Raw genomic sequence first — 27,431 nt, 5'->3', positions numbered from 1 at the left:
GCGTTCGGCTACTTCCGGCAGCCTTTCCGCCGCAAAGGCCTCTGGATCTTGTAGGCAGCCGTCCCTCCCCACAGGCCCTTTTCCCAGCAGGCTCTGCGGGTTGGGCGGGGTAAGTACTTCCGCAGTCAGGTAATGACGTTACGGGTAAACAGTAGCCGTGGCAGCGGCTGAGGCCGGCGGGCGAGGCACCGGCTGCTGCTGCCCGGGGAGAGAGGCTGCCTGCAGGAAACAGCTCGGGCGGTAGCGCGCCGCCGCTACGGGGTTGCCAGGTAGGCAGCGACTCCGGGCCGGGGGACGCGGGCGGACCCGGGGCGACTGAACCTGACAGGCCGAAAGAAACGTGGGGATTCCGCGCGCGTCTTTGCGAGCGGTGAGACTCCAGCTGGGGCCTGGAGCTTTGCGTGGATGCTCGCAGCGGCCCTGTGACGAAACCGCGGCCCAGAAGTTCGAGGCGTTTCCGTAGTGTGGACAGCCAGCTCCATCACCCAGGTCTTCCTACCTGTGTGCCCGGCGCCCCTTGCCGACTATCCCGCGAATGGCGCCTGCCGGCGGGGCCGGGAATGGGTCTGGGAGAGCCAGGGAGGCGGAGAGTGTCGCCGCCGCCGCCGTCTTCGGGGAGCCCCGCGCGGCTCTGGTGCCCGGTGTTCCTCAGATGCTCAGACACGCACGTGTGGTGGGAGTTGGGAGGGAATCTGATAGTCGGCTGTGAACCCTCTCCCTGCCCTCCTTATCCGGTCTTATCCGTCTCATTCAGCTCTGCCCACCGAACTTAAAAGTTGGCGCTCGAGCCAGATACAGGGGAATCTTGCCTGCCTCTTTCCTTCCCTCATCCCAGACTCCTACATTCAGTCGGGGCTTTACTAATTACATCAGCTTATGTAACATCGCAAATGGGGACGCTTTTCTTCCAAGCCTTGGGTACTGTAATAGCCTTTTCTGTTTCCAGTCATTCATTCCACAGACATTTACTGAGTGCAGGCACCCTGCTAGATGCTAGGGTTACAGCGATGAACAAGGTATGTGTAGCCCCACTCTCTTGTTCCCTCCTCCACCCTGGGTCAGAGTGATGGTTGTAAAAGACACATATGTCTGCCTTTCCTGCTGAGAATTTGCTGGCTGCCCACTACCCTTATGATAAAACCCACGTTCATAACTGTGGCTTTCAGAGCTCTCCATGAACGCTCAGGCCTCCTCATCTAGAGTTACCTCTTCCACATGCCCCCTTGTTCACTGGGTTTTAGCCTTATGGTTCCTGGAATGCATTACATTTCTTTTAGCCTCAAGATTTTGACACATGCTTTTCCTTCTGCCTGGAATGCCTCCTCCCTGCTTCACTTGGCAAACTTTTGGACATTCTTTAGGTCTCAGCTTAAGTGTCATGTTTTCAGAAGCTTTTGTTGAGACATTCCCTGCCCCATATGAATTCTGTCCTCTTGCTGCAGCTTCATATGGCACCGTGTGCTTTTCCTCATACTGTCCTCACAGTTTGTGGTTGTTTACTGTCTGTCCAGAGATCAGAAACTAAAGCATTTTCTTCACCACTCTGTCTGCAGAGCAGGGACTCAGTAGGTGTTTCTGAATAAATGCATCCTCTCAGGGCAGGGAGTGGAAGTGGAGGTAGATATTTGCTACCTAAGATTACTGGAAGCTTTCTAGAGCAGTTGGTCTGATTAATCACCTGGTAGGTGTTAAATGCTCAAACTCTGTGTGTAAATGTAATAGAACAACAGGAAGGCAGATTTTTAATAAAAGATTTAATTTATTTATTCATGAGAGACAGAGAGAGGCAGAGATATAGGCAGAGGGAGAAGCAGGCTCCCTGCAGGGGAGCCCGATGTGGGACTCGATCCCGAGAGCCTGGGATCACGAGCTGAGCTGAAGGCAGACGCTCAACCACTGAGCCACTCAGGCAGGTCCCAGGAAGGCAGATCTTTTTTTAAAAAGCCCAATTAATTGAACACCAATAAAAAAATAAATTTATTAAAAAAGAATACACTTATCCTGATGCACACTGAGAATATAGAATTGTTGAATCTTTATATTGTACACCTGAAATTAATATATTACTGTGTGTTATATTTAAAAAAAAGCCCAATTAAAAGGAAGCTTGAGATGATTAAAATGTTTCAGATGCTAGCCTATTTCCTTCAGTGGATTCCAGTAGGCCAGAGACTCTGTGTCCCAGTCATACACAATCTATAGACATGCATTAGTTGGCCCACAGTGTTGGATGTGGTTTTTCCTTTAAAGTTTTGAATTCAGTATTTACCTTTAAAAATCAGATTTCAAAAATAAATAAATAAATAAATAAATAAATAAATAAATAAATATCAGATTTCATATATAAATCTGGATTTTTGGCTGTCTTGAAAATCAGTTCTGGCAGCCACGGGACACAATTCTTTTTTAACCACTGCTCCTCCTATGGTCTACTTGCTCTGGGAAGTTACTCCCATAACAACCCCATGTGGAACAGAACTTCTCTCAGGAAGCTGGAAGGAAAATAACTAGGGAAGGTGAGAGCAGAGGAAAGTGCTGGCGCAGGGCCAGCTGGTGGTAGCCCTTGGAACACCTGGCGTTTGGGAATTGCCTCCCTTTTTGGACAGGGAGTGTGCTTTTTAATTTGTGTGCATTGGGGACGCCTGGGTGACTCAGTGGTTGGGCATCTGCCGTTGGCTTGGGTGGTGATCCCAGGGTCCTGGGATCGAGTCCCGCATCAGGTTCCCCTCAGGAAGCCTGCTTCTCCCTCTGCCTGTGTCTCTGTCTCTCTGTGTCTCTTGTGAATAAATAAAACCTAAATATATATATATATATATAGTGTGTGTGTGTGTGTGTGTGTGTGTTTGCCAGGATGAATGTGAGTTTTCAGTGTTTTCTTCCCAGAATGGAGGCATCTTTTGGACCAGGGATGCAGGGTGGCCTGGGAAGGGAAAAGATAAATCTGCCGGTTCTCCTGCCTACAGAAAGAAATCCAGACTCCTTAGCTGGGCACACAGGGTCTTCCTGGTCTGGCTCCAGCCGACTTTTTCAGCTCTGCCCTCGGCGCTTTCAACTTTTAGATCTAGCCTGTTTGGTGACTTCACGTTCTTGTCCAGGCTGTTTTCTCTGCTTGGAAAGCCTTTCCGTAGCCTCCTCACTTGATACGTTCTTGCTGATATTTCATTCCTTTTTGTGTTTTCTGCTATAAAGCGATGGAACGGACCTTGGTTCTAGTGCAGGCCAGCATGCCATAGCCTGTGGCATACATTGTGGGTAATGTTCTTATTCCTGGCTTATTTTTTAACTCTGATTTTTAATTCACGCAGATTTCCTCTTTTACTTGCTTTTGGTGTTATGCTAGTACTGTGCTGGAAAAGATCTTTCACGTCTTTTTGGGTACATAATTGGGGATAAATATGCTTATGGCTTCTCAGAATTTAGTTCAAATGTTACTCCCTCACCTTGTTAACTGTTCTGTTCTCCTGCAACAGTGATATTTCTGTAAAAGCACTTAACACAGTATACTTTCTCAGTTTCCATGTCTGTCTTCCTCCAGCTAAACTATGTACTCCTCCCGGGCGGGCACCATGTTGCGCTCATCTTTGTACCCCCAGCATCTAGCAGTGTTGGCATGTAGTAGGCACTCAAGAAATGTGTGTTGAATGAACGATGCCAGTGACAAGCCACCTGGACTTTATTCTTTCCTGACCCTTGCTCCTATGACACTTCCTCCTGGCTGCCACTATCACAGAGCTTCTCTTCTCTAGGGAAGCCGGAAGGGAAACAGGTGAGGCTCAGAGAGATGGAGGCAGAGGGAAGGGGAGCCTTTGGAGGAAAATCTGGGTTTTTGGCACTGGTGTCTGGGAGTGGGAGTGGGCCTGGGCTGGATGCAGGCATTTCCTAGGGTGGCTGGGAAGTGATCAGGGACTGAGGCTGGTTTCTTCACAGCTATGGCCAAGGACATCCTGGGTGAAGCAGGGCTGCACTTTGATGAACTGAACAAGCTGCGCGTGTTGGACCCTGAGGTCACCCAGCAGACCATAGAGCTCAAGGAGGAGTGCAAGGACTTTGTGGACAGTGAGTGTCACTCAGGGAGACATGGTGCCACTTGGCTCGGAGCTGTTCTGGCTGGCCCCACCCCCACTCGCAGTTCTTGTCTCTGCCAGAATGGAGCTAGTGGCTCCCTGGAAGTTGTGTCAGGCCTTTGTGAATTCCCAGAAACCAATCGCCTTGTCTCCTTGCTAATGTTCTCATGTAGTCAGACACAGAGCACCAATGAAAACCAATGGTGAAATGGAGAGAGGGTATCTCATCCTTGATTTTTTTGCTTGAACTTCATGGGGGGCAGAACTGTGGCTGGCTTGGGGTGGGGAAATAGTTATGTACTCATGATTGGATTGGATTTCTTGGAGGCTCAACAGACTCAACGAAGTCATTTTTTTTGGTTGATATCCAGGCAAGCAAGCCCAGTGGCAGTGAATACAGAGCAGCTCTAGCTGAAGCAGGGATTTCTGTTGTTGGTTGAAGAGCAGGGATTTCTGAGCCTTCTGGGCACTCCATAGTCTGTAGAGAGCTCGACTGGTGAAAGGCAGCATGAGCTCCACTGCCAGTTTTCTCACTGCGTATTGTCCTTTCTTCCTGGGTCCTAGTTCAGGATCTCAGTAGAATGAGATCCCACCACACCCAAGGACATTGAAAAAAGCAAATGGGAGATTAGGCACTTAAATGCTTTGAGTTATTAGCTCTGGTCACAGTTGGCAACCCTCCCCCCACCCCCTCCAACTACCATGAACTGAAATCTAGTGCTTTATCTGTGGCTAGGCAAGAGGCTCTCTTCATGTCCTCAGTCAGTCCTATTGTGAACATGGCCCTTTGTGCTTCCCATCACTCCTGGGAAAGCGGGATGGAGTCTATGCAGAGGATGGGCCCATCAGGAGCCTCCTACCTGAGGTTAACAGTCACTGGCTGGCTCAGTTGGGACTCAAGGTCCAAGTACACCCTGGTCGAGTCCTGGGTACCTGAGCACCCTTCTCTGGATTTAGATCAAGGGCAGAAGACTTTAGGCCAACAGGCACCAAACTGTTTTGACACAAGTTAGAAGGGGCAGTTAGCCCTGCCCTCTTGCCACAGGGGAACACATGGAGAAAATAAAACATTTTATTTTCTGTTCTTTCCTTAAAAGAAATTGGCCAGTTTCAGAAAATAGTTGGTGGTTTAATTGAGCTTGTTGACCAACTTGCAAAAGAAGCAGAAAATGAAAAGATGAAGGTAAGATCAGCATGTCTTCTAAATCTTGGCCTGGGACATGGTTCACTGGCTTCTCCTCCTACCATCTTGACTTTTTCTTGGAGGTGGGGTGGGGGCTGTGGGATTTTTATTTATTTATAACAGGATTTTAAGTAACAAGTCCAGTTACCCTCTTATTGAACTCTTACATGCTAGTACACTTTGTTATTCTTTTCTTTAATCTTCACAACACTGAGATAGTTGGTTTTATGCTTATTTTGTAAGTTGAAGCAATGAAGGCATACGTGGTACCGAGGACTTGGCAAAGGACACAAGGCAAAATGGCACACCAAATGGGCCACTGACCACTTGTGTGCCAGACTCAGGGATACTTGTAGACATGCCCCGGAGACTGCAGCCTGGGTCTTATCAGGCACTTTGGGATCAGTCATTCCTCCTCATTCCCGAAGCTCTGGGGCTTGACTGTCTTGCTGGCTGGGGGCTGAGATAGTCAAGTGGCCCTTCCTTGGCCGAGGACTTAATGCTGAAGATGATATTAATGAAGCCATGACCTTTGATAATACTGTTTTTCTAGGCCATTGGTGCTCGGAACTTGCTCAAATCTATAGCAAAACAAAGAGAAGCCCAACAGCAGCAACTCCAAGCACTAATAGCAGAAAAGAAAATGCAGCTTGAAAGGTAAGAAGTTATGATGTATAAAGCAAGTTCTTTACTCAACTGCAATTCTACTTTTCCTTCATGATTGGTCACCTCTTACCTTTCATCATTGTCCTCCCAGAATAGTATCTCATTTGTCATCCTGATTTGAAGATTTAAAAAATAAAATTACATTTGATGAGAATAGAAAATTTGTTAGTAAAAAACCACCTCTACTAGTTTGAGAGCTTGAAAGCTCAGGTAGCAATTGTCTGTGGAGTTGGCTGGTTCTCTGAAAGGAAAGAACCTCTTGGGCAGGGCTGGAGACTTCTTAAGGGTGGCCCTAGGTTGGGCTTTGCCTCTTTGTTCTTCTTTTTTTTTTTTTCCTTTGTTCTTTCTTATCCTAACATCACTGTGAACTCACACCATGTCTTGACATTGTTCAAATCAGTTATATTTTTCTGTAGAATTAAATCCATGGTTGATTTCATCCATTCTTAGGGCTTCTCACAATTTTGTTTTTCAGGTATCGGGTTGAATATGAAGCTTTGTGTAAAGTAGAAGCAGAACAAAATGAATTTATTGACCAATTTATTTTTCAGAAATGAACTGAAAGTTTCATTTTATAGCAGGAGGGCAAAAAAACAAAACAAAACCCAAAAAACCTCTGTGCCGTTCCAGTGACTTGACTAATGACCCACGTTTGTCCTGAGAGATGGTGTGTAAGGAACACAGCATCTCTGAAGGCAGTAAACCAATATGGGGGAGCTTATTGCAGATGGCCATGTGCATCTGCTGGTGAACACCTAGTAGCCATGGTGGTCCAGGCTCTCGCTTCTTGGCATTCTTAGCCTGAACTGAGCAGTCTGTACACTCTGATCCTTTTTTCTTTTTCTTCTTTTTTTGTAAATTCACATAGCTTTGGAAAGGAAGAGCAATAAATTATTGTTTTCAAATGGCTTGATCTATCTCTTTTCCTGGTGCCCTTGAAGTGTATATTTAACACCTTGAAAGAATCCTGCATGTTAGCCCCTTAATAGTCCATAAAACAAACCAGGCAGTGGTCAGCAGGTACCTTTATTTGGACCAGACATATGAGTCAGATGATACTCCCAACAATCAGACCAGTATGGCTTGTGAGCAAAACAGACAAAAAAGGGCAACCAAACAGGACCAGTTACTATTTTCCATGTGTGTTCACAAGTGTTTGATTTTTTGAGTTGGCCGTGAGTATAAATTTAAAGAAAGCTAAGGAACACCAATGAAGTGGTGTTCCAAGCCACTTGGTGAACAAGCTAGGAAGGATGATGAAAGTATAAGGAAGGGTGAAGTGATCCAATAGGAAGCGCACTTCCACATCAGGTTTGAGACACCAGACCTCAGAGTGAAGGGACTTATGTCAGGTGGTCTGTAAAAACAAGACTAAGGTTTGGAAAGAGGATGAATTAGGAGATTTAAAAAAAAAAAATCTTTTCTGGGATGACCTGTTTGAGACAGAAACAAAACTTTCCAGCTTAACCCATTTCTGAAAGTCAGGCCGAACCTGACCCTTGAGTAAAACCAAGTTTGAACCTCTTGCAGAACCTTTTCCCCAACCAAGGGTGGAGGCAAAAAAAAAATAAAACAATAAAACCAACCAACCCCATGATAGTTTTTAATATTAAAAGAGGCATAAATCAAACTTAAAAATGGCCTGAAACATGCCACCCTTCATTTCACTGATAAAGGATATGCTGTAGAGAATCAGGAATTAAGGGTTTAATCACATGTGCCTTATGGGTCAAGTGACTCATGAACATGCCAAGCAGGCCACATTTCTTGGAAGTTTATCCAGTATCTGGTCTGGTCATGCTCACAATGGAACTTGGGCACATGATGAGGTATTTGGCACCACTTCCGGATAGCCTAGCCCACACCCCTGTGTCCGTGCTCAGGTGACTGGTCTGTGTTCGCCAGTATCCTCAGAAAGGGAGGTTTTGACTCTGGCTCCTGCCAGAATCTTGCTCTTATGTGTTGCTGGTATGTTTCAAATGCTGCTGAAGACATGGGTTCTGAGAGGTTTTCCTCAGACTGGGTCCAACAGGAAACTGCCCTCTGGGCATCTCCCTGCTGGGCCAGTCATTATTTCATTTTTTCTTTCTTTTCTCCTCATACTTGTAGTAGGGGCTCCGCAACATGAAAAGCAGAAGCATAAGAGGGATGAGAAGGTAGGGGGCATAGACAGATACGAGGGTTAGTCGTTCACGGAAAGTCTTAGGTCCTTGTCCTTTGAAGCCACTGGCTTTGGAGAAATCCTCAAATAGAAGCGTGGAGAGAATTGGAATTAGAGTGGTCATGGTGTGAACGGAGTAAATGATTGCAGGGGTGCGGATCCACCTGCAGCCTCCTAAAGTGGGAGGAAGAGAGAAGCATTAGGTCTGTTTGTGACTCCAGGGGCGCAATATTCCCCACCTCTGCTCCCTTCAGCTGAACGCTTCCACCTCCCTTCTAAGTGCAAACACATGGAAAACTGGAAGTGTTATAATACTGCCGAGCACAGGGTTGGGGCTCTAGCACACTGAGTGCCAGAGAACCAAGGGCGGGGGTCAGAATTTACTGCAGGAAAAACTCTAGGGCAGTAAAATGGCCATGACGATTTAGTGGGGTGGGGAGGGGGTGCCGACAGCATCTGCTAAGTAATTATCTACAGGTGAGAAGACCAACAGATTCTGCCAAGACATGGAGTTGGGGACTCCGAGGGGAAATACGCTGTAGGAGCTTAGTGATCACGGACAGGAACATGGCCACCGTCTTTCTAGAAGCAGTAGTCACAGGGGAACACTGTGAGAACAAATGAGAAGTTATGCCCTTGAGGGGTGAGCTTGATGCTACTGCTTAAAAGCCAGTGTGGTGCTACCCACATCAGAAAAGCCAATGATAAGAAAAAAATTCTGCAGGGGCATAAAGTAAAAATACCCGCCCCCCCTTCCCCCCAAAAGCGACAGGTTCAATCTGTAAGCAGCCTTGGGTGTACGAGAGATTTCCAGTTGACTGAGGCAGCTGTACAGCCCAGCTGAGCAGGCTCCAGCTGGAGCCGCATCCACGTCCCTGCCCGAGATCTCTCCAGGCCGTTCCCACCCCAGCCAGGGTCACCCTCACACCAATGACACAGACCACTCCCCTTCTCTGAGACACTTTCCCAAAAGACTCCTGGGACCTAACTTCAGGGCAAAAATGTGATTTCCCCACCAGTCACCAACCTCTTAAGAAGGCATATGTTGCCATGGGAAAGAAAGGCAGCTGGAACACAAGCTCGCAAAACAGGAAGGACTTAAACCACGTCGGAGGAGCCTGCAGCAGAGGGTCTTTGAACTCCGTAGTGTACCACTTCAGCAGGTTTGTCAACTGAGGAGACAGAAAGATCATGCTGAGTACAGCTGCCTGGCGTGACATGCTAGCAGCTCCACCCCGCGGGAGGAGACCATTACTCAGCCCCAGGGCAGCCTAGATGGTCACTTCACAGAAACTCACCAGCTCTGACTCCAGTCTTCCCTCCTCCGGGCCGCTTTCCCCAGCTCTGACAGTGACCCGTGCTAGCTGGCACCATGACTCGGTGACAACACATATCCCGGGGTGGTGCCCACTACCAAGAGCAACAATGCCTAGCATTGGTAGCTTCTTAGTTTGCGGAATGAACACACAGAGGCCCGTATCTGTCAACACTCATTCTTGGTAAAGCACAGTTGTGAGAAGCATCCTGCCATCTGGCCTTGAACAACAGCGGCTGCACATAAAGCTCCGAGGGCCAGATGGCCTCACATACAGAAATGAACTGAGTTTGTCTTGCGCGCGCGCGCGCGCGTGTATGTAGGGAGTGGGGTTGGAAGGGAGATCTGACCTCTATAAAGATGCAATTTTAGACAATTTAATCCCTAAATCTCAAGCTCCTCCTCATTCTTTTTTTTTTTTTTTTTTTTTTTGCTCCTCCTCATTCTTAACTACCATAGTTCTGAAGTTTTCTTTTAGGAGCCCAGTGGGATATTTGTAGAACAAACTGTCCAAACCACAAATTACAGAGCTGCTAGGCCATGTCACTGGCAGGAGGGTCAGCAGTCTTAGTTCCAGCTTGGGGCCCACCCTCCTACTAATTACACTGTTAAATCACAAGATGCAGATCCGTGAGGACGTGGCTCCTGGCAGACAAAAGCAGCAGGAAGGTCTGAGATTGCCCATTCTGAGCCCTTTCTAATGGTCCAAAGCGTAGGGTTCCCCACACTATACGGACTACTGCAGATTGTGGCATTGCACATCCTGTCTTAACATACCTGCCTCCAAAGCCAAGTATGTGTCTCGATATTATGATAAATAAAGGTAACTTCCAATGTTAAGAATTTAGCTTGCAATGGAAAACCCAAAGATAATTTTTCCTGTTAATTTTTAATCAAAAGATAAAGGCTCACTATTGTGAAATAGAGGCCCCACTGCTGAAAGTAAGCTTTAAGCAAATATCCAGAAACAAACATTCTGTTAGCACGATATTAATTTCAGAAAGGCTCTGGCTAGATAGCCAGTTTACTGACCAAGTGATAATCAAATTTGTACTTGATCTGAAATTGAAATCCACGGCCATATCCTTAGCTTCCTTCTAGGCACTTTTTAGGGGAAGTAATGGGGTAGAAAATACTCATAAAGGTTAAGTCCCTGCAACTCTCCTGGACTCTGTTTCATCATCTGTAAAACAAGCAACTTGAACCAAATGGTTAAGATCCTTTCTCGCTTTCTAGATTTTCTTAAAGAAATATTGGTGGGAATGACCTGCTTTGAAGATTTACCCTAGAATTTAAAAGGCATTCTGGTTTGTTTGAATTTCATTTTCTATTCAATTTGTATACAACTGCTCAGATCTACCTATTTCATAAATCTGGACAGCTCTAACAGCATGGTCACTTCTAAGGGCTGCAAGATGAAATTAGTAAAATTTGGGATGCCTGGGTGGCTCAGGGGTTGAGAGTCTGCCTTCAGCTCAGGGCATGATCCTGGAGTTCCAAGATCAAGTCCCATATCGGGCTCCCTGCATGGAGCCTGCTTCTCCCTCTGCCTGTGTCTCTGCTTCTCTCTGTCTCATAAATAAATAAATAAAATCTTTTTTTTTTAAATATAACTTTTTAGTTTTTTTTTTTTTTTTAATTTTTATTTATTTATGATAGTCACACAGAGAGAGAGGCAGAGACACAGGCAGAAGGAGAAGCAGGCTCCATGCACCGGGAGCCCGACGTGGGATTCGATCCCGGGTCTCCAGGATCACACCCTGGGGCTGAAGGTGGCGCTAAACCCGCTGAGCCACCCGGGCTGCCCAAATAAAATCTTTAAAAAAAAAAAAAAATTAGTAAAACTTAATCTAATCAGCTAGCTCTTGTAGTAATCAATTATGATCCAAACACCTGCCCACAGTCACATAATAGCCACATGAAGCCAGAACAGGGCATGGATCAAGGGCAGATGGAAGGCAAATCACAGGTCCCTCGCCAAATGAAGAGTATGGGACCTAGGGGCTGCAATTCTTGGCTCTGAGCAAAGAACTTAATCTCACTGAACTTGTTACGGTACTTACCTCTCACTATTGGTAAGATAAAATGAATTAATGTACATGGTCTTTACAACAATGGCACGCACACAGGAAATGTTATGATTACTTAATGGAACGTAAATAACACATATTCAGAGAAATGCAAATTTCATCCTATTAAAATCTCAGCAAGTAGGGGCACTTGGGTGGCTCAGTGGTTGAGTATCTGGCTTTGGCTCAGGTTGTGATCCCGGGGTCCTGGGATCGAGTCCCACATTGGGCTCCCCGTGGGAAGCCTGCTTCTCCCGCTGCCTGTCTCTCATGAATAAATAAGTAAAATCTTAAAAAAAAAAATCTCAACATGCAACTGGTCTTTCATAAGTATCCTTATTAGGTAAGATCCAAGAAAAGGATTATACCGGACTCACATCTGACTTAACTTACCACTGTTATCCATGCAACTTATGTACCTGGCCCTATGCACAAGGATTTCTAAACCAAGAGTTGCTACTAAACAATCTTGCACTTTTCTACCTTGGAATGAGGGCAGAGGGGCGCCTGGGTGGCTCAGTTGGTTAAGTGTCCAACTCTTGACTTTGGCTCAGGTTATGATCTCAGGGTTGTAAGATCGAGCCCCGAATTGGACTCCTCAATGGGTGTGGAGCCTGCTTAAGATTCTCTTCCTCTGCCCCTCCCCACTTATGCTCTATCTATGGGAAAAGAAAAAAAAGAAAGAAAAAGCACAGACTGATTTCACACATAGATGCTCACCTGTCTTTAAGAGATGCAATGCTGCCCAGCTGCAAATGATACTACAAAATGCTTCCCCATCCTCTCCATGTTCTAAGTAAAACTAAAATTCTTACTGTTTCATAGTAAGAGTTCTTCCCAGTGTTGATCGGTTCAAACCAAGGAAGATGTTTAACTGGCAAATTTTAGCCAAACCATTACTGGATCTCCATAAACTTTTTAGTTCTAGGGAAATTCATTCTATTCAGGGAAGAAAAACACAACAGATGTTAAGATTTGGCATTTTTTGAAAGAGTCTGATAATAACTCAAGGATTTTATTATTTACCCACAAAGAAACAACAAAACCATAAATCTCTACTCCAAAGCAACAAGAGTGAAGAGACAGCCCTTCCAAAATAGAATGCCTCTGTGTTGCTAACACCTTCAAACAGCATCAGATACCCACACACACGCACACAATTTCTGGCCAGATCCTGCTTGCAATGGCCCTTCACCTTTTAATAATAAGTCAACATTAATAAAGGTGATAAAACTTAAACAAATCAAATATATAAGCTTAAAGGGGTCTTTATGATGCTGGACACATTTTAATTATATTTTGTGAGTGGCGAGCAAGGACCTATAGGAATTGGGACATTCAGAAAAGATAAAGTGCCAGCTGGAATACCTGGAGTAACATTGCACAGTATTTTTTTTTTAAGATTTTATTTATTTATTCATCAGAGACACAGAGAGAGAGGCAGAGACACAGGCAGAGAGAAGCAGGCTCCATGCAGGGAGCCCGATGTGGGGACTCGATCCCAGGTCTCCAGGATCGCGCCCTGGGCCAAAGGCAGGCGCTAAACCGCTGAGCCACCCAGGCGTGCCAGGTGCCCAGTATTAAAAGGATTTGTAACACTGAAGACTGTAAACAGGCGGCCTGCCTGAGTTTTGCTGGCCATGCAGCCTCTGTAAGCCAGACAAGGCTCTCCTTTCTTCCTGGCAACTAATGGCTGGTGTGGAGGGTGTGGAGGGTGTGGAGGGTGTGGAGCTGTGGCGACCTGCTGAGAAAGGGTATGTGCTACCTGGGCTTACGCCGCAGGCTGAATGATGGTCCCCAGAGATATCCCGTCCTCATCCCTGGAATCTGCCAGTAACCTTATATAGCAGGAGAGACTTTGCAGATGCGTTTAAGGGTCTTGAGATGGGGAGGTTATGCTGGCCACCTGGTTGACTCTAAGTGTAGTCCTAAGTGTTCCTCTAGATTGAGTGTACCTCTATAAAAGAGACTGGATTATAGAGAAAAAGGCAGCAAACTGATGACAGAAGCAGAGACTTAGTGATATGGCCGCAAGCCAGGGAACGCTGGCAGCCACCACCAACTGCAAGAGGCGAGGAACAGATTCTACCGAAGAACCTTCAAGGAACCAGCCGTGCAAGATTCGTTCTGCACTCCTGACCGCCAAAGGGAGGGAACAAATGTTTTAAGCCACTGTGTTTCTGGCATTTTGTTACAGTGGCACCAGGAAACTTGCATGGGCCTTGCATGTCTGACCTTGTAACCCAGCTCTCTTACTTGGCTGGTGAGGCTACAGAGCCCTGACTTGCCCACAATACCATAGCAGTTCTTGAAAGAACCAGGTCCCCAGGCTGCACCTGCAGAGTCCCATGCTCTTGTCACACACTACTACATTTTTCCCAAGAAAAGGTAAGTCAGAGGTCTTCCCAGTCATGCTTGGATCGAGAAGCAAACAAAAAGACTATGGCGTGGGGTACTCTTGAGCAGTGGCATTTCTGGGAGGGTCAGACCGGTAGAAAAGTTAATGGACGCTACAGACTCTCCTCCCAGAAAATATAAGGCACAGTTTCGCATATACTCCATCGGGGGTTCATGGACTTTTGATTGAAGAACTCCTGCTCTACAGAGAAAAAGCTAAAGAAAAACAGGCAAAATCAAGTCTTTAAGTAGACAGCTCAGTCTTGCTCGCAGTTCTGCATTTTGGAGGAGCACAGAACTGAGGACAGGGATTCCGTGGAAGGACGTTCGGGGTCCTGACATGAAAAGACCAGGGAAAATAAAACGGTAGCTCTGAAGGGATGAAAAGCATTAAAGCAAAGTTTGGGGTAAAGAATACTCATCAACAACCAGGAAAAGGAGCTTTTCGCCTCTCTATTCAGGTGATCATTCTTGTTCAAACCTAACAAAAAAGGCTACTTTAAAAAGATGTCTTTAAGTTACTTAGGAGCTTTGGAAGCCGCTGGATCCTGCTATTGGAGTAATGACGATCTGTGAATGCCCTTTGTACGGGTCTAATTCTACTCGCACTATTTCTTTGGAATTAGACGGTATTAGGGCTCTTTCGAGGAACACACAAATGCAGCGCGTGACTGAGACGTTGGTTCATCCAGGCTACTTCCGTCAAATACTGACAACTGACCGGGGCGGGGGGTGGCGGGGAGCCTTATGCACGCCCAGGGAAGAACTAACTTTCCCAAAGGACCAAAGCGTCTGCCCCCAGCAGCTGAGGTGAGCGTCGGGGGCAAAGAAAACCCCAAGCAAGACATGGAGTTGAAGGTAAGGACGGCCTGGGGCACGGCAGGACCTAAGCGAGGCCCAAGGAGAGGCGGGAGGGAAAGGGGGGCAGAATCAGAGCCGGGGGGGGGGGGGTCTTAGCGCCATGGCACACCGCAGCGCGCGCAGGGGCCCCAACCTCGACGGCCGGAGGTCAAGACCGACGTCGCCCTCACCTCGACTGAGTAGAGTTCGCGCGGCAGCACCACCTGCAGGTCCATGAGCAGCGTGATGGGGATGTGGGAGAGGAAGTAGAGGCCCAGCAGCCACTCCAGGCCGCGCCGGGCGCCCGGAGACCCCATCATCCGTTTGCTGCGCCGGGCAGGAGCCGAGGACGCGCTGGCCCCGGCCGCAGACGTGGGAAGCGGGCCCGAGCCCGCCCAGCGACGGCACCCGGCGCCCGGCCGCCCGCTCCGCCCCCTGGAGCGCTACGCCGGCCTCTCCCATTGGCTGGCTGCGAAGCCGCGGCGGGAGCGGTGCTCGTCGCCGAGCGCTCCCATTGGCTCGTCCGTCTATAGCGTGTCGAGGCGGCGCCCCGCAGGCCATTTCCATTGGCCGCCGGGGGGCGCCGCGTGGGCCGGGGGCGGGGCTCCTCGCCCGCAGCGTGGGCCGGCTCCTGGGCGCGCGGCGTGCAGACTGAGCTGGCGTGCCCCGCGCTGCCGCCCGCCGCCCCTCCGGCCGCCGAGTGCGCCGCGCGCTGCGCTCCCTTTCGCTCGCACTTCGTCCATTCACCGCAAGCCCGTAACGCCGACTGAGCGGCTCCCGTGTGCGGGGCGTTCAGGGCCGTGGGGACACCGGCAGGATCCCTGTCCCGTCGGAACCGAGGGGTCGCGCAGCCTCCCAGGGGTTGCCTGGGAGGCAGCCAGCGTCAATTAAACAAGAAACACAGGGATATAGTAAGAGGATGGACAGGTCTTGGTTGGCCCCGAAGAATGCGGGAGGATTTATTCATTCTGCAAATATGGGTCTTTAACTGAATCATTCACTGAGGAGTGGGATACAGGAGAAGTGAGTTGAAGAGAAAGGTAATCTGTTTCTGGCTGTGTTGACACTGAGCAGTGTCTGCTGCCTCTGAGTGGAGAAGTCTAGGAGGCAGTTGGATGAACCTGTCTGGGGGTGTAGATTTGTGTGGCATCAGCGTTTGATGGGAGTGGAAGTGTTGAGAGCAGAGGGGCCCCGTAAGAGGTCCTGGAGGAGCTCCATCCTCAAGGGTGGTGTGAGGAGGGCGCCGAGGCACAGGTGCACAACAGGAATGTGATGCCATGGAAACACGGTGTGTGTGTGATCACTTGGGTCAGAGCAGCACCGAATGGCCCTGCAGTGGCCCTCTGAGAGCACTTGTGGCATGTGGAGGCAGGGGCCAGGTGACAGCAGGGCAGGGAGTGCAGACATCTGGTTAGGAGGAAAGGAGAGGATGGGGCAGGAGCTTGAGGGAGATGTGCCCCACAGAGGGCTTCTTTCTCAGATGAGAGAGACTGGGACACTTTCACTTGTTTAGATGCTGTTGGAAGTTTCTGGGTCACGGGGAGAGGTTGACATTATAGAAGAGAGCAGGAAATGTGGTTCAAGGCCCCCAAGTTGCTGGAGAGAATGGAAGGATTAAGGTGAGGTCAGAGTGGGCCTGTGGGGACTGGGACAGAGAAATTGGTGGCAGTGTAGAGGGCCCAGCCGAAGTAGGTGGCCATTGATCTGGGGGCCCGGTCTCCTAGGCTGTGTGCTTTTCTGCACTGTGGGGTCTGGTTCAGGAAAAAGGGCTTGACTTAATCTGGGTTTGGGGTTCAGGGAGAGTGGCAGTTTTGAGACATTGGACAGGAGGGGTTGATGAGACGGAGCATGTGCTCCAGAATAGGTAGGGGAGGAGGCCGAGGGGGCCTGAGGGCTACAGCCTGGGAATGGATGTGAGGGAGTGGATGTGAGGAGGCAGGGCTGGTGTGGTGGGAGTTCCTGCGGGAGTGGGCCTGAAGGCGGGGAGATGAGGACAGGGGGGCACAGGGTTGGAATTCCTGGTGTCACAAGAAATTCTGTGCATGGGAAGGTGTGGCTGAAATGGAGAGGAGGGGGAAGGTGTTTGGAGATGGGGTCAAGGGCCAGAGAACCAGGGCGTGGGGTGGATGGGTGGGGACGACCACCGGGGAGTAACCCGGGGAAGGTGGGCTTAGGCTGAGGCATGGCTTAAACTTCACAGGGTGGAGGGGAAACGGTGTGCTGGTAGCCTGGGGGAGCAGGGAGGCTGGTGAGCCCACCTCCTGACCCTGAGCTTGGGGTGTGTGAACAAATGAACAGCCTCCCCTGGTGAGGGCTGTGGGGATACCGAGACCTGGGAGGGCCGGTGCCTGGTGTCAGGTCCTGCCACAGGAGAAGGCTGAGGGTGTGCAGGGGTTTGGGCCCTGGAGAGGAGGTGGGACAGAAGGACAGAGCCCTGGGGAAGGAGGGCATGGGGCGGGAGGGGGTGGAGGAGGTGAAGGTGAGGGTGAAGGTTCTTCGTGGTGTGCAGGATGAAGGGCAGGGGTGACAGAAGCTGTCGGACCCCGAGTGCTGGTGGCCCAGGGCTGGCCGGGGCAGGTGGAGCACTCCCACACAGCTTGCCCGGAGGAGCCCAGCCCCAACAGTGGCTTTGGGGACCAGGCCGCCCCTCCTAAGCTGTACTCCATGCTGATTAACACTGCTTGCTGGCGGGGGTGGGGGTGGGGGGAGCAGCACGTGGGGCCCCTAAGCCGGGATTTGCCCAGGGAACGTGTAAGCATACAGCTGCTAATGTGACCATTCCTCAGAAAACCTCTCACCCAGCCAAGTTTGTTATCTGTAGATAAAGACTTTCAAAGCCAAGCACTTTCCCTACCAGGATTTTCTACCCGAAAAAAAATCTCTGGGCAGTTGCTGCCTTATGTTTGAAATTCCTTTAGTGGGGGAACTGCCAGCTCTTCACTTGAGGTCAGATAAGTGGTAGGAGGCAAATGGCCCTGGGGAGGAGGGAGGACGGGGCTGATCCACCAGCAGGTTCCCCCGCCCAAAGCAAAGGGTAAGTGAAAGACTGATTTTATAAAGGGGGGAGGAGGCTCTGAACAGTTTCCTTGTCTTTCTGAGATGAGGCAATATTTAGCACCTTTGGAAAATTATTTGCATTGTGATGAGACAAACACCATTAGCCCAGCAGTGGCCGCCCTGGTGGTGGAAGTGGAATCCTTCCATTGGAATCACAGCTGAGGTGCTAGGAGGGACCTGCTGCTTTCCTGTTTGGAAATAAAAAAAATAACTGGAAACTTTTCATTATTCTGTTTTATCCCCGGGGCGGGGGGGGGGGGGGAACCAGAAAAGGTTTTATATAAAATTTTTGGATTACAGTGTTTTTTCCAGAGAACGTTAAACTTTATTATAAAATCCAAATAATAAATTTTATAATAAATTTTATGTAAAAAAATTATTAGAACTAATCAATGAGTTCAGCCAGGTTGTGGGATAAGTATCAATACACAAAAATTAATTGTATTTTTATATATTAGTAATGAACAATCTGAAAATGAAATCAAGACAATTCCATAAAAAATAACTACTTGGAAATAAATTTAATAAAGGAAGTACAAGACTTGTAATAGAACATTACAAAACCTTGAAAGAACAGAAGAGCTAAATAAATGGTGACATCCCACGTTCATGGATTGAAAGGTTTAATATGGTTAACATGACAAATTCCCCAAACTGATCTATAAGAGTCAGTGTAATCCTTATCAAAATCTTAGCTGGCCTCTGCAGAAATTAACAAATTGTTTCTAAAATTCATACGGAGGGGCCCCTGGGTGGCTTAGTGTGGGCTAAGCATCTGCCTTTGGCTCAGGTCATGATCCCAGAGAGTCCCAGGATTGAGCCCAGCAGACACCCCCTTCTCCCTCTGCCCCTCACCCTGCTTGTGCCCTCTCTTACTCGTTCTCTCAAGTAAATAAAGATTTTTAAATCTTTTAAAATTTTTTAAAAATATGGAATATGTGAGTGGCTTGGCAGTCGAGCGTCTGCCTTCAGCTTGGCATGATCCTGGTGTCCTGGGATCCAGTCCCGCATGGGGTTCTCTGTGGAGAGCCTGCTTCTCCTTCTGCCTATGTGTCTGCCTCTCTCTCTCTCTCTCTCTCATGAATAAATAAAATCTTTTTTAAAAATTAAAAAAAATTAAATTCGTATGGAAATGCAGGGGACTCAGAAGAGCCAGTCTTGAAAAGGAACAAAGTTGGAGGACTCCACTCACTCTTCCTGATTTCAAAACTTACTGTAAAGCAACAATAATCAAGACACTGTAGAATGGAATTGAGAGTCCAGAAGTGAAGCCTTAAATTTACAATTAAAATCATTTTAAGGATCTAAAATAAATTATTACTTAGAAAAGAGACAAATTATCTAATGAATAAACTTCTATTTCTGGGACATCACAGCTTTACATATGTAGTGTATATTGTGGTAAAATATGCACACAATTTACCATTTTAAACATTTTAACTATACAGTTCAGTGGCATTAAGTACATTCACATTGTTGTGCAGCCAGCACCATTACCCATGTCCAGAACTTTTTCATCATCTCAATCTGAGGTTCCATACCTATAAAACATTAACTGTCCATTCTCCACTGGTAACCATTATACTACCTTCTATGAATTGGACTATTCTAGGTACCTCATATAAATAGAATTATACAATATTTTTCTTTTGTGTCTGGTTTCTTTCATGTCACATGTGTTCAAGGCTCATTTGTGTATATGTATCAGCATTTCCTTTAAAGCCTGAATAATATTCCATGGTGTATATGCATATATAAAAATATATAAATACACATTTTGTTTATCCATGCATCCATGGATGGACATTTGGGCAGTTTCCACCTTATGGCTATTGTGAATTAGTGCTATGAACATTGGCATTCAAATATCTGTTTAAGTCCCTGCTTATAATTCTTTTAGGTATATACCCAGAAATGGGACTGCTGGATCAAAAAATAATTATAATTTTAGGAACTGCCATACTTTTCCATAGCGGCTGCGCCATTTTACACTCCCATCAGCCATGTACAAGGGTTCCAACTTCTCACATTCTCGCCAACATTTGTACAATATTTTTTGATAATTTTTAAATCTTTTGCCTATTTTTGTCAGAACTTGGTAGCTGCGGATTCCAGCTAATTCTAATTATGGAAAAAATGACTACCATACGAATTGATTGAAAAGTCCTTATTGGCAAACCAAGCAGTCAAAATTTAATTTCTGTTAGAAAAAGTCTGGCTTCATTTTATACATGTTTCCATAAAAAACCCTCGCACTTCTGAATTTTAAGACAGAGCTGTGGTATGAATTTGTTGCCTGAGTGAACGAAAATTCTGCTAGTCTCAATATTTCTTAGTAATGCTCTCTGCTTTACTTTCAAGAAGTTCTCTCTCAGGATTGATGTATTATTTGGCAGCAGGGAGATGAAAGAGGTGGGGGCTTTATAAACAAAAACTTTCATATTGTCCCTTTTACTTAGCGACCAAGCTTTTTACACACAGGGTCATTGTGCCACAGTAGTAATTATGGTCTAAGAAGTATGTTTCTTTTGTAAAGCAGGAGAATGGTAATTGTGAAGGGGGAGGTGGTGGTCACATGGGATAATGAGGATGGTAGGAACAATTTGAAGCTGACTCTCTTAAAAAAACAGATGTGCCTCTGCAACTCCAAGAGTCTCATTTACCTCCACAGGTGTGTGTATCCTAGTTTAGAGAATCCCGGTCTGATTTTATCCCCTTCCCAACTAGACATTATTATTATTGCTTTATGCAATCTGCATTTGCTTAGTTTTCCCTACATGTTCATCAATTCTTGCATTGGAGATCTGCTTTTTTTTTTTTCTTTTTATGATTTTATTTATTTATTCATGAGAGACACACACACACACACGCACAGGCAGAGACACAGGCAGAGGGAGAAGCAGGCTCCATGCAGGGAGCCCGACATGGGACTAGATCCCCGGTCTCCAGGATCACGCCCTGATAAGAAGGCAGATGCTCAAACATTGAGCCACCCAGGCGTTCCTTCTTCTTCTTGAAGTACATCCTTTGGTGATGATCTATTCATAGCAAACTGAATTTGTGTTTTGAAAATATCTTTAAGTCTTTGCACTAAATGACAGTTTATAATTTTAGGTTAACATTTCTTCTTAAAACTTTGAATTTCATTCTGTTGTCTTCTAGCTTCAGTTGTTGCTGTTGAGAAGTCGTTTTCAATGTTAATCCTTTTAGGCAATTTTTCTCTGTTATATATAGGACTGCTTTGTCATCCTGCCATTTCACTACACATTATATATCCTGCTTATGATTTGTGTTCTTCCTAAATCCAAAGATTCCCTATTATGACAAAATCTAGAAAATTTTCATCTATTTAATTTTTACTCTCTTCTGTTATCTTTGGAACTCCCATTTTTTTTTTGAACTCTCATTTTATATGGATTTGATCTTTTTCACTATATCCCTCAAGTCTCTTAATGTTTTTTATTATCTCCTGTGCATATTTGTGTGTTTCTGCTATATAATAGGTAATGTATTCTTCGTAATCTTTCACAAGTTTTAGTTTTTCCTTTGGCAGTGTTCAATCGAACTGTTTAACTGATTCATTCTATATTTTTTCAATGATTTTTTTCATTTGCATAAATTTATTAATTTTCAAATTTGCCTGGTCATGGTTCAATGACTTTTCTTTCTAGCTTGGCCTTCTTTTTTTTTTTTTAAGAGGAGAGAGTGGGTTGGGAGTGGTAGAGGATATTAAGCAGGCTCCATACCCAGAGCAAAGCCTGATGTTGGGCTCAATCTAATAACCCTGAGATCCTTACCTGAGCTGAAATCAAGAGTCAGATACTTAACTGATTGACTCACCCAGGCGCCCCCCCCCCCAACCTGTAAAGTACAATATTATACCTTCATTTCTCTAAAAATTTTAAAGCATAATCATTTTGTATTTTGCATTCAGTACTTCCATATCTTTAGTACTTAGTATTTATTTATTTACTTATTATTTATTTATTAAGATCTTATTCATTCATTCATGAGAGACACAGAGAGAGAGAGAGGCAGAGACACAGGCAGAGGGAGAAGCAGGCTCCACGCAGGGAGCCGACGTGGGACTTGATCCCGGGTCTCCAGGATCAGGGCCCAGGCTGAAGGTGGCACTAAACTGCTGAGCCACCTGGGCTGCCCCAGTACTTAGTTTTTAATGGTCTCTCCTATATAGTCGCTTATTTCTTTATGTTTTGTAATTTGGGGTTGTGAGCTCATATTTTGGTGTGTTTTATCTATGTTTGCTTTTGCCAGGCACTCCAGGGCACTATTAGCTGGGAGCCACTTTAGTATTTTGATTTGCATTTCCCAGGCTTTGATTGTAGCATAAATCTGAACTCTAAATGATGAGTATGGGTAAACTAAGTATGGTTTAGTATTCTTGTGGAAGACTTCTTTCCCACCAACAGCTAAGGTTGTAACAGATACATTTCCTTGTGACAGGCTGGACTTTGTTTTTTTCCTTTAACTGAAGGAATAGCTCATTGAATATTTCAGCTATATGTGGGAATCTAAATTTTAATTCCATTTCTTGCTCAGGGTCATGTCTCCTGTCTCCCCCGTGTAGTATTACTAGTCAAGGTTCTAATATGTTCGAGTCTGTGTCTTCCACTGAAAGATGGGACTAATAATAGTACCCACATTATGGGGTTGTTGTACAATTAATATTTGTATGGTACTTCAAGCAGGGCCTGACATATTATAATCAGTTGATAAATATTAGCTTTAATATTAGCTGCTATATTTTTTACCAGTTGGCAAATGACCTTAGGGAAGCAATGGCTCTAGTGTTCTCTGGTTTTGGTCCTTAAAGATTTCCCTTCTTTCTAGAAGTTTGGCTACTTATTGTTATATTTCATCAAGGATTCTTAGGTGTTTGTTTCATAGTTTTTTAGAATATCAAATCATCTGTATTGCTGGAAATAAAAACATTTTTGCTGTACTTAAAAAGACATATGAACAAAACTAGTTGCAAAACTCAACTTCCCCTGATTCTTGAGTTAGCTGAGAGCATGGATATTAAATATGTGGTCATTCAATTGGCGTTTATTTGCCATATGTATGATGATGTATGTGAAGACATGTTGATTTTCAAGGCCCTTGTTGGTAAAGTAACTGAAGAACTCTTGAATGACATGAGTTTTGGCAAATAGGATAGATGAAAAAAAGTACAGAGATGAGTAGACAGAGACACATCTGAACCTGTCAACTAAATGCCTCTAGATTTTCCCAGTGTGTTTAGGGAGATGGAAAATGGTTTGTTTACAAAAAATGTGGCTTGAATATGTCGTTTAAGAGAATCTGTAATAGGGACACCTGGGTGGCTCAGCAGTTGAGTGCCTGCCTTTGGCTCAGGGCATGATCCCGGAGTCCCAGGATTGAGTCCTGCATGGGGCTCCCTGCACGGAGCCTGCTTCTCTCTCTGTGTCTCTGCCTCTCTCTGTGTGTGTCTTTCATGAATGAATAAATAAAATCTTAAAAAAAAAGAATCTGTAATAAAATAAGAAATGATGTAAAAAACATGTACTACTACATACATGCACAATGGCTTACCTGGGAGAAAATTGGGTTAGTTCTACCTTGAATTATTTGTCCTCATGGAAAACAATGTTGTGACAAAGGATAAAAACATGGATACGGGATCATTAATTCAAGTTATTCATTGTTTACCTTCATAATAAAAAATGTGGCTCAAATTAGAAGCATTAGCTCTGTAGGTATTCATGTGGAACAATCTTTCACATATATCACATGGAAAAAGGGAGGTGGAAGACAGTGTGCAGATTATGCTATCATTCCTATAAAAATATATAAGCTTGATTATGCAGAGTGTCTCTGGAATGATCCACAGAAACTAGAAATGGTGGTTTGGCTTTAGGGAAAATGATTCCCTTTTCACTGTCCTTTTGTAGATTGTGCCATGTGAATGCAATACTAACACACACACACTCTAATATTTTTAAAAGGAACCTGCAATATTGTCTGTACAAGATTTTTCTTAAGGATAAGCATTCTGAAAGATTCTAAAGCTGTTCATTCTAAAAATTATGATATAGTTGCTACAATTAAGAACTGGATGAAGGTAAGTTGGCTGTGAGGATGATGAGCTCTGAAAATTAGTGTTATTATCAAAATAAAAATAAAAATAAACTCATCTGGGTAGCCCGGGTGGCTCAGCGGTTGAGCGCCGCCTTTGGCCCGGTGCGTGATCCTGGAGACCTGGGATCGAGTCCCACATCGGGCTCCCTGCATGGAGCTTGCTTCTCCCTCTGCCTGTGTCCACCTCTCTCTGTCTCTAGTGAATAAATAAATAAAATCTTAAAAAAAAAAAAAAAAACTCTTCTTTAGAGATCTTTTTTTTTTTTTTAAATTTTATTTATTTATGATAGTCACATAGAGAGAGAGAGAGGCAGAGACACAGGCAGAGGGAGAAGCAGGCTCCATGCACCGGGAGCCCGACGTGGGATTCGATCCCGGGTCTCCAGGATCGCGCCCTGGGCCAAAGGCAGGCGCCAAACCGCTGCGCCACCCAGGGATCCCGAGATCTTTTTTTTTAATTGAGATTTTATTTATTTATTCATTCATGAGAAACACACAGCAAGAAAGAGGGAGAGGCAGAGACACAGGCAGAGGGAGAAGCAGGCTCCATGCAGGGAGCTCGATGTGGGACTCGATCCTCGGTCTCCAGGATCATGCCCTGGGCTGAAGGCGGCGCTAAACCGCTGAGCCACCCAGGCTGCCCCCTCTTTAGAGATCTTTGATGAATATTTCCCTGACACATGAGGAAACTGACCACTGGATCAGAGACCTCTGAAGTCTGCTACCTAACATAGATGCTGACCTCCCAGCAAGAAGGTCTACTTGTTTAAAGTTCTACCAATAGCAATTTACTACTTCTTTCCAAGATTCTGGGCCTTGTTCATTTACTGATAAAGTCACCTAAAAATGTAGGGAAAGCAGGGATGCCTGGGTGGCTCAGTTGGTTAAGCATTTGCCTTTGGCTCAGGTCATGATCCCAGGGTCCTGGGACAGAGCCCTGCATCAGGCTCCCTGCTCAGTGGGGAGTCTACTTCTCCCTCTCCCTCTGCCTTTCCCCCTGGTTTGTGCTTTCTCTCATGCAAATAAATAAATAAATCTTAAAAAAAAAGTAGGGAAAACAATTATATACCAACAAGCTAGACAACCTAAAAAAAATGGATAAATTCCTAGAAACATACAATCTTCCAAGATTGAATCATGAATAAATTGAAAATGTGAATAGACTGATTAGTAGTAAGGAGGATGGAGCAGTAATGAAAAAATCTCTCAACAAACAGAAGTCCAGGACCAGGCAGCTTCACTAGAGATTTCTGCCACACACTCAAAGTTTTTTTTTTTTTTTTTTTTTTTTACTCAAAGATTTAATACTGACCTTGCTCAAACTCTTCAAAAAAGAACCAAAGATGAGGGAAAGCTCCTAACACATTTTTCAAGGCCAGCATTACCCTTATACTAAAACCAGGCAAGGACACCCGTAAAAAATTACAGATCAATATATTTGATGAACATGGATGCAAAAATCCTCAACACAATATTAGCAATCCAAGTCCAAAAATACTTTAAAACGATTATATACCATGATCAAGTGGGATTTATTTCAGGGATGCAAGGATGGTTCGACACCTACAAATCAATGTGATAACTTCACATGAACAAAATAAAAGAAAAATCATATGATCATTTCAATAGATGTGGAAAAGCATTTTATAAAATTCAACATCCATTTATAAAGACTCTCAATGAAGTGGGAATAGAAGGAACATATCTCATAAGGGTCATATATGAGAATCCTATATTAAAATCAGACTCAATGAAAAAAAAATCATATTCAATGGTGAAAAGCTGAAAACTTTTCCTCTAAGATCAGGAATAAGACAAGGATGCCACTTTTATTCAACATAGTATTGGAAGTCCTAGCCATGGAAATTAGGTAAGAAAAAGAAATAAAAGTTATCCAAATTGGAAAGGAAAGAAGTGTAACTGCCAGTATCTGCACACATGACTGACTTTCTCTATATCTATATATCCCTATCTGTCTATATATCTATATCTATAAATAAAAACTACCAAAATACAATTAGAACTATTAATTCAGTACAGTTGGAGGTTATAAAATCAATATACAGGTATCTGTGGCATTTTTATACACCAGTAACATGACAACTGAGAAATTAAGAAAACAATACTGGGATGCCTGGCTGGCTCAGTCAGTAGAGCATGTGACTCATGATCTTGGGGTTGTAAATTTGAGCCCTGCATTGGGTGTAGAGATTACTTAAAAAAAAAAATTTAAAGTCCGAACCATTTACAATTGCACCAAAAAGAATAAATTACCTAGAAATAAATTAAACCAAGGAAGTAGAAGACTTGTATACTGAAAACTATAAGATGCTGGGATGCCTGGGTAGCTCAGTGGTTGAGCATCTGCCTCGGCTCAAGGCGTGATCCCGGTCCAGGGTTTAAGTTCCACATCAGACTCCCTGTGAGGAGTCTGCTTCTCCCTCTGTCTGTGTTTCTCTCTCTCTGTCTCTTATGAATAATAAATAAAATCTTTAAAAAAACAACAAAACTATAAGATGCTGATGAAAGAAAGAAACTAAGAGTATACAGATGGAAAGATATTTTGTGTTTGTAGACTGGAAGACTTAATATTGTTAAAATGTCCATAATACCCAAAGCAATCTACAGATTCAATGCAATACCTATCAAAATTCCAATGGCATACTTCACTTTTATTCAAGAAATAAAAGTTATCCAAAATAATTCTAAAACGTGTATGGAACCACAAAAGATCCTGAATAGCCAAAACAATCTTGAGAAGGAACAATAAAACTGTACATATCAGGCTCCCTGATTTAAAACTATACTACAGGGAGACCTGGGTGGCTCAGCGGTTGAGCGTCTGCCTTTGACTCAGGGCATGATCCTGGGGTCTGGGATCAAGTCCCACATTGGGCTCCTGTAGAGAGCCTGCTCCTCCCTCTGCCTCTGCCTCTGTCTCTGCCTCTCTCTCTCTCTCTCTCTCTCTGTCTCTCATAAATAAATAAAATCTTAAAAAAAAAACTATACTACAAAGCTATAGTAATCAAAACAGTATGGTACTGGTGCAGAAACAGACACACAGATCAATGAAACATAATTGAGAGCCCAGAATAAACCCACACATACATGGACAATTAATCTGTGACAAAGGAGCCAAGAAATACAATGGAGAAAGGATAGTTTCTTCAAGAAATGGTGCTGGGGAAGCTGGACAGCCATGTGCAAAAGAATGAAACTAGACCACTATCTTACACTATACACAAAAATGAACTAAAAATGGATTACAGACTTGAATATAAGACATGAAACCATAAAATTCCAAGAAAACACAGATAGTAAACTCCCTGACATTGGTTTTAGCAGCATTTTTGTGGATCAGATTCCAAAGACAAGGGAAACTAAAGCAAAAATAAACTAAAAAGCTTCTGCACAGCAACAGAAACCATTATCAAAACAAAATGGCAACCTACTAAATAGAAGGTATTTGCAAACCATTTATGTGATAAGGGGTTATTAGCGGAAATATACAAGGAACTCATACAACTCAACAGAAAAACAACACAATTAAAAAACTGGC

At 44.9% G+C, this 27,431-nt stretch overlaps 2 protein-coding genes across 4 annotated transcripts; one reads left to right on the top strand and one right to left on the bottom strand.

Annotated features, from left to right (window-relative positions):
- The first annotated feature begins 106 nt into the window (after positions 1-106).
- IFT20 (intraflagellar transport 20) lies at positions 107-6,821 on the top strand. Of its 3 annotated transcripts, none has more exons than XM_038548225.1 (6): positions 107-269; positions 3,731-3,766; positions 3,928-4,056; positions 5,162-5,247; positions 5,801-5,904; positions 6,389-6,821. In XM_038548225.1, the coding sequence occupies exons 3-6, from the start codon at positions 3,930-3,932 to the stop codon at positions 6,468-6,470; spliced, it is 399 nt and encodes a 132-aa protein (XP_038404153.1). In that variant the 5' UTR covers positions 107-269; positions 3,731-3,766; positions 3,928-3,929; the 3' UTR covers positions 6,471-6,821. The 3 variants fall into 3 exon arrangements, with proteins under 3 accessions (XP_038404153.1, XP_038404151.1, XP_038404152.1); XM_038548223.1 differs by having other exon boundaries at positions 108-269; positions 3,536-3,766; XM_038548224.1 differs by lacking the exon at positions 3,731-3,766 and having other exon boundaries at positions 109-269.
- A 99-nt stretch (positions 6,822-6,920) lies between these two features.
- On the bottom strand, positions 6,921-15,094 carry TMEM97 (transmembrane protein 97). Its single transcript, XM_038548222.1, has 3 exons — positions 14,887-15,094; positions 9,102-9,246; positions 6,921-8,248 (listed from the first exon to the last, which is right to left on the bottom strand). Exons 1-3 carry the CDS (start codon positions 15,013-15,015, stop codon positions 7,989-7,991), a joined length of 534 nt encoding a protein of 177 aa, XP_038404150.1. The 5' UTR covers positions 15,016-15,094; the 3' UTR covers positions 6,921-7,988.
- Between the last annotated feature and the right edge of the window lie 12,337 nt (positions 15,095-27,431).

The sequence above is a fragment of the Canis lupus genome, chromosome 9 (assembly GCF_011100685.1).
Source record: "Canis lupus familiaris isolate Mischka breed German Shepherd chromosome 9, alternate assembly UU_Cfam_GSD_1.0, whole genome shotgun sequence".
NCBI classification, from domain to species: domain Eukaryota; kingdom Metazoa; phylum Chordata; class Mammalia; order Carnivora; family Canidae; genus Canis; species Canis lupus.
Note: the sequence above shows the minus strand (reverse complement) of the source record. Positions and strands in the feature narration are given on the sequence as shown.